At 46.5% G+C, this 7,455-nt stretch overlaps 1 protein-coding gene across 1 annotated transcript in view; it reads right to left on the reverse strand.

Moving 5' to 3' along the window:
* SVOPL (SVOP-like) overlaps nucleotides 1–7,455 on the reverse strand; it is a 70,830-nt gene that overhangs the window by 45,821 nt on the left and 17,554 nt on the right. The window contains exons 4-5 of the mRNA XM_011941276.1: nucleotides 6,057–6,182; nucleotides 3,530–3,658 (exon numbers count right to left, since the gene is read on the reverse strand). Of these exons, the coding sequence (XP_011796666.1) occupies nucleotides 3,530–3,658; nucleotides 6,057–6,182 (255 nt within the window). The remainder of the gene's footprint in view (nucleotides 1–3,529; nucleotides 3,659–6,056; nucleotides 6,183–7,455) is intronic.

Below are 7,455 nucleotides of genomic sequence, written 5' to 3' on the forward strand. Positions count from 1 at the left end.
GGGCGAGGTGGCGGGCACCTATAGTCCCAGCTACTCAGGAGGCTGAGGCAGGAGAATGGTGTAAATCCGGGAGGCAGTGAGCTGAGATCCAGCCACTGCACTCCAGCCTGGGCCACAGAGCAAGACTCCGTCTAAAAAAAAAAGTTATTTGGACATGGTGGCGGGTGCCTATAATCCCAGCTACTTGGGAGGCTGAGGTAGGAAACTCACTTGAACCTGGGAGGCAGAGGTTGCAGTGAACAGAGACTGTGCCTCTGCACTCCAGCCTGGGCGACACAGGGAGACTCTTTCTCAAAAATAAAAATAAAAATAAGAAAGAGAGAAAGAAAAAAAGAAAAGAAAGGAAAAGAAAGGGTAAAAAAAATCAACTATAGCTTTACAAGAGATACTTCTTTTGAGACAGGGTCTCGCTCTGTTGTCCAGGCTACTAAAATACAGGGTCCATTACAGCAGTGTGATCATAGCTCACTGCAGCCTCGACCTCCTGGGCTCAGGCAACCCTCCTGCCTCAACCTTTGAAATAGTTGGGACTACAGGTGTGCGCCACTATGTCTGGCCTTTTTTTTGGGGGGGAGGGGGTGGCGGGGATGCGTAAAAAAGGGTCTTGTTTTAATGCCCAGGCTGGTCTCAAAATCTTGGCCTCAAGTGATCTTCTCATCTCACCCTCCCAAAGTGCTGGGATTACAGGCATGAGCTATCTCACACCCAGACTCAAGAAATACATTTAAAGCAAAGCAGTATAGAAAGGTTAAAAACAAAGAGTTGAAAAAAAATCACATGGAAAATACTAGCCAAAGCTACTTTCAATATGTTAACATGAGAGAAAATAGAATTTGAGGCCCTTCATTCTCAAAGACAATGATTTAAAAAAAAAATTATATGTATTTATTTTTGAGATGGAGTTTCGCTCTTATTGCCCCAACTGGAGTGCAATGGTGCGATCTCGGCTCACTGTAATCGCTGCCTCTCAGGTTCAAGCGATTCTCTTGCCTCAGCCTCCCAAGTAGCTGGGATTACAGGCATGTGCCACCACGCCCAGCTAATTTTGAATTTTCAGTAGAGTCAGGGTTTCTCCATGTTGGTCAGGCTGGTCTGAAAATCCCGACCTCAGGTGATCTGCCCGCCTCGACCTCCCAAAGTGCTGGGATTACAGGCGTGAGCCACTGCACCTAGCCTTTTTTAAATTTTTAAACAGTTTAAGGCAGTCACAAAAAAGAATGAAATTATGTCCTTTACAGCAACATGGATGCAGCTGGAGTTAATTATCCTAAGAAAATTAATGCAGGAACAGAAAGCCAAATACCCTACGTTCTCACTTTTAAATGGGAGCTCAACACTGGGTACTCATGGACATAAAGAGGACAGCAAGACACTGCGGACTACTAGAGTGGGGAGGGAAAGGGCAAGGGCTGAAAAACTAACGAGTGGGTACTATGCTCACTGCCTAGATGACAGGTTCAATGATACCCTAAACCTCAGCATCAGGGAATAGACCCAGGTAACAAACCTGCACACACACACCCTGAATCTAAAATAAGAGTCGGCTGGGTACAGTGGTTCACACCTGTAATCCCCTAACTTTGGGAGGCCCAGGAGGGAGGATCGCTTGACCCCAGGAGTTGCCTGAGCAACAAAGCAAGATCCCATGTTTACAAGAAATTTAAAAATTAGCTGGGTGTGGTGGCACACACCTGTGGTCCTAGCTATTCTGGAGGCTGAGGTAGGAGGATTAAGCCCGGGAGGTCGAGGCTACAGTGAGCTATGACAGCACTACTGCACTCCAACCTGGGTGACAGAGTGAGACCCCATCACGAAAAGTAACTAAATACAAGTTGAAATTATTAAAAAAAAAAAACAAAAAAACTTCAGTTTAGACAACTACAACAAAAAAATGTAAGGTCCAAAGCCATATAAGGCTAAAGAAATACTTCAAGTAATAAGACTAATGCATGGACAAAAATCAGTCATATGCTAGAAGGCAATGAAAAGACAGCCTCGCCGGACGGATCACGAGGTCAGGAGATCGAGACCATCCTGGTCAACATAGTGAAACCCCCGTCTCTACTAAAAATACAAAAATTAGCTGGGTGTGGTGGCGGGCGCCTGTAGTCTGAGCTACTTGGGAGGCTGAGGCAGGAGACTTGCTTGAATCAGGGAGTCGGACGTTGCAGTGAGCCAAGATTGTGCCACTGCACTCCAGCCTGGGCAACAGAGTGAGACTCATCTCACAAAAAAAAAAAAAAAGAAAGAAAGAAAGAGAGGCCTTGAAGAGCTATCTGGTCACCCATGTTCATAGGAGCATCAGTCAATAGCTGTACAGTAGAGGTGTTCATCAACAGACACATAAGCAAAATGTGGCCTATCCATACAATGAAATAGTATTCAGCCTTCACAAGGAAGGAAATTCTGACCTGTGTGTGCCACATGGATGAACCTTAAGGACATTATGCGAAATGAAATGAACCAGTCACAAAAAGACAAACACTATGATACGACGTGTGAGGGATCTAGAATAGTCAGTTTTACAGAGACAAACAATGGGATGGTGGTTTTTAGAGGGCAGGGGAGGGGGAACAAAGTTTCTGTTTAATGAGTATAGAATTTCAGCTTTGTAAGATGAAGAGCTCTGGAGATGGATGGTGGTTATGGTTTCATAACACAGATGTACTTAATATCACTGAACTGCACATTTAAAAACTGTTAAGATAACAAATTTTATGTTATGTATATTTTACCACAATTTAGATGCGCCTGTAATCCCAGCACTTTGGGAGGCTGAGGTGACTGGGATCACGAGGTCAGGAGATCGAGACCATCCTGGCTAACACGGTGAAACCCCATCTCTACTAAAAAAAATACAAAAAATTAGCCGGGTGTGGTGGCAGGCACGTGTAGTCCCAGCTACTTGGGAGGCTGAGGCAGGAGAATGGTGTGAACCTGGAAGGCGGAGCTTGCAGTGAGCTGAGATTGTGCCACTGCACTCCAGCCTGGGGGAAAGAGCCAGACTCTGTCTCAAAAAATAATAATAATAATAAAAAGGAACTTTCTGCTCAACAATGTCTTGCTTATCCTCCAACCCCTCAAAATAGATATCAGGCAAACTACTCCACAGGCAAATTTCACCAAATGTTCAAGGAGGTTAACACCTACCTTATAGAAACTATTTCAGAGAGATGAAAAAAGTCATGTAATGAGGTTTATAAACTTCATAACAAAACAAAACAAGGCCAGTACAAGAAAGAAAACAACCTCCCATCTATTGACAATGATGCCAAATCATGTGATTAGCTCTGCAAGGTGGGTGTTATTATTCCTATTTTATTGATAAGAAAAACAAAGGTAGGTAACTCACCAGGGTCCCATGGCTCACAGTGAAAATGAATGTAGCCTCACATCTTTCCTGGCCACGGCCCTGCCTCTAGGACAGGACTAGAGAGCAAGGCTCCCCCCTCCCTCCAGCCTTCCACAACTTAGGGGATTTCCCAGTGGCCACTGGTGATGGGAGAAGACCTCGGGTGTCAGCACTCACCAGGACGGGCTCCACCAGCTTCCCCTCCGGCATGACTGAGCGGTTCATCCTGGCAATGTGCTCCAGAGTGGCCAGGGCAGCCCGAGTGTTTCCAGTGGAGACATTGAACCGGGCAGATTCAGGAATAAACTGGGTAGAGATTACAAAGAACATCAGAGTGGAAACTGCTATAGAACCCAGGGGTACAGCTATTATTGCTCTATACACTGTACAGTCCTAGCTTCCCAAGATAGGAAAAGTATGTAACCAGCTTAAAGGCATGCAATGTAGCAGGTATTCTATTGGATTCAAAGTTGATGTGGAACAAAAAAGGTCATGTTCTCCTTATCATGGTGCCTTCTAGGATGACAGCAGGCTGATACTCAGCACTAACAGGACACAACCTACTTGTTAACATAATGCGATTCTCACTTTCAATTGGTAAATAGCCACTGCCACAGGCGCCTCTCTCCACCCCCTCCCCAGGAACCCCAGGACCTCCCACCAAAGGGTGACAGGAGCAGGGGACTCCAGCACCCACAAGGTGAAGAATCAGTTCTGATTGTCAAGGCCCTCAACCTGCTGAATGCTGAATATTTTGAACATCGCACGCAGAAAATAGTATGGGCTTCCACTGAAGCTGGAGAATCAACTCTGACCACCTCCCATCTCTCACACCTCACGCAATCAAGGCTGTTGGCTCTTCCTCAGAAAAGCACCTCCACAGCAGCACCTGGCCCCACATTCCCATGGCCAGGGGGCAGTTTGAGTCCCCCTCTTGGTTATTCTGACACTTTTGATTTTCCAGCCTTTTTCCTCTTGCCTCATGACCAGCCTCCACAGCAATATGACAGTTTCCCAGCACATAATCTCTTCCACAGTCAGAAGTCCCCTCCTCCAACACCTCCAAAATCCCTTTTTTAAAAACAGTCCAGAGGTCTTTTTATTTTTTGCACTTAATATGCCATGAATTCATAGGGAGAAGTTTCCAGCAGCTTAGGCTCCCCGCCATGATTCTCACAAATGTGCCTCTCTGGGTGGAAAAGGGCTGGTGCTTCAGCCGAACCCAGGTAACCTTCCCTTTGGCTTCCTTTTTTGTTTTGTTTTGTTTTTTGAGATGGAGTCTCGCTCTGTCGCCCAGGCTGGAGTGCAGTGGTGCGATCTCGGCTCACTGCAACCTCCACGTCCCAGGTTCAAGCGATTCTCCTGCCTCAGCCTGAGTAGCTGGGACTACAGGCACGTACCACTACGCCTGGCTAATTTTTGTATTTTTAGTAGAGACGGGGTTTCACCATGTTGGTCAGGCTGGTCTCGAACTCCTGACCTAGTGATCCACCCGCCTTGGCCTCCCAAAGTGCTGGGATTACAGGCGTGAGCCACCGCACCCAGCCAGCTTGTTTTTCTGATCATTTTCTGCAAGAGTTTCAGGAAGCTATCTCTGCTCTTAGAGTGCTTAGTGTACTCAATATGCACACGAATTCCCTTGACAAGAATCTAGCCCATAACCTGTTTGTTTACAACAATGCCAACAGCATGCTGAGTAACATCATAGACTCCTCCAGTTCTGCCACAATAACACCTGGGGGCATTCCTTTTGAACAGCACCCATTCCCTTGATGTCTACAATATCACCTTTCTTACAGATTCATAGGTATGTGGCCAAAGGAACAACTTCATGTTGTCTAAAAGGTCTGGTGACCTCTCCTCTTTCCCTTTGTGTTGGTCATTTTGGTGACTTACTGGAAGATGGCACCTGTATTGAGTCAAGGTTTAAAATGAATGGCCATCAAGGACCTTTCTGAATTCTGACATTGTTTGATTCCATAGGGTAGGTGACACCAAAGTAAAACCCTGTTCTGCCGAGCGGTCAATCTTGTCTTTGAACAATGAGTAGAATTTTACTGCAAACTAAGCAAGCTGATGATTCTACAGTTGAACAGCTTACAGAGTGGGAGAGGAGGACACGCCAGCCAGCAGGCCTGTGGTGGCCTGGGAATATGTCAACAGCATCCAACAGGTGGGTGCTGAAGGATAGAGTGGAGTCAGCAAAAACACGACGGAGCTGTCAGAGAAAACTTCTAGGAAGAGGGGCAATGAGGCAGACTAAGGGAGGAGAGGGCTGCTCACTGGTTGAGACGGACTCCCCAATAAAGGTAATAGGATGTTAGAAAGATGGCCAGGCACAGTGGCTCACGCCTGTAATCCCAGCACTTTGGGAGGCTGAGGTGGGCAGATCACTTGAGGCCAGGAGTTTGAGATCAGCCTGGCCAACATAATGAAACCCTTTCTCTGCTAAAAATACAAAAATTAGCTGGGTGTGGTGGCACATGTCTGTAATACCAGTTACTCAGGAGGCTGAGGGAGGAGAATCACCTGAACCTGGAAGGCAGAGGCTGCAGTGAGCCGAGATCATGTCTCTACGCTGCAGCCTACATAACAAAGAGAGACTCTGTCTCGAGGGGAAAAAAAAAAAAAGATATTTGTGGGGCATGAAGACCACTGGACCAGCAGGAGGAGGGGACAGAAGGAGCCATGAGCGCTTCCCCACCTTGAAGGCCGTGATGAGGATGATGCCTGGGATGGAGGCGATGCGGATGAGCCAGCGCCACCCGATGGTGGGGATGACCACAGAGGCCAGGCCAATGATGAGCAGCGAGCCCGCAAGCCAGAACACCTAGGGGAGAGAAGTCCAAGATTAAAGTTCTTTGTTTGGGGAATTATGACAATGAAAAAAAAAAAGAAAAAATATACTTTAAAAAAGATTAAAATTCCTTCTGTCCCATGAGCTTTACATATCCTCTTTTGGGAACCGCCTTGTCCAGCATTTTGCCTTTTTTTTTTTTGGTTTGTTTTGAGAAAGGGTCTCACTCTCTCACCCAGGCTGGAGTGCTGTGATGCAATCTCGGCTCACTGAACCCTCTGCCTCCTGGGTTCAAGTGATTCTCATGCCTCAGCCTCCCAAGTAGCTGGGATTACAGGCATGCGCCACCATGCCCAACTCATTTTGTTTGTATTTTTAGTAGAGAGACAGGATTTCACCATGTTGGCCAGGCTGGTCTCGAACTCCTGACCTCAAATGATCCACCTGCCTTGGCCTCCCAAAGTGCTAGGGTTATAGGCATAAGCCACTGCACCTAGCCCAGGGTGACTATTTCATCACTAAAGAACTCTGTTACCAACAAAAACGAAGATTATTTCAGAAAGCAATAAGGCCTGTAAAGAAAATGGAAAAATGTGATAGAGTGGGACTTGAGTCATCAGGGACAACATTGCCAAAGAGGCAATGAATAAGCGAGCCAGTAACAAGGCTACTGCAGTAGACCAGGTCAGTGACGTAGCATTGAATGGGATTTTAGTAGTGAATGGTGAAAAAGCAGGTTTGTTTTTTGTTTTGTTTTTTTGAGATGGAGTCTTGCTCTCTCACCCAGGCTGGAGTGCAGTGGCACAATCTCAGCTCACTGCAACCTCTGCCTCCCGGGTTCAAGCAATTCTCCTGCCTCAGCCTCTGAGTAATTGAGAATACAGGTGCGCACTACCACTCCTGGCTAATTTTTGTATTTTTAGTAGACACGGGGTTTCACCATGTTGGTCAGGCTGGTCTCAAACTCCTGACCTCGTGATCCACCCGCCTTGGCCTCCCAAAGTGCTGGGATTACAGGCATGAGCCACCACAGCCAGCAAAATTCTTATTTTTAATTGACACATTTTCAACACATTAATCGTACAAACATTTTTTTAACGGATGGATTAACACATTTCGGAGATAAAGGTGACAGGGTTCGCTGATGGACGTTTGGACTGAAGGTCTAATAATAGAGGGTGTGTTAGTAGGGCTTGTGATTGGGGATGAAGGACAGGGAGGGCCCAGGATGCCTCCTGAGTTTGTGTCCAAGATCACTGAGGGGAAAGCGTTTGCTATTAACTGAGACTGGAAACAGAAATAAGAG

Source organism: Colobus angolensis, unplaced genomic scaffold, assembly GCF_000951035.1.
Source record: "Colobus angolensis palliatus isolate OR3802 unplaced genomic scaffold, Cang.pa_1.0 Scaffold2, whole genome shotgun sequence".
Lineage (NCBI taxonomy): Eukaryota > Metazoa > Chordata > Mammalia > Primates > Cercopithecidae > Colobus > Colobus angolensis.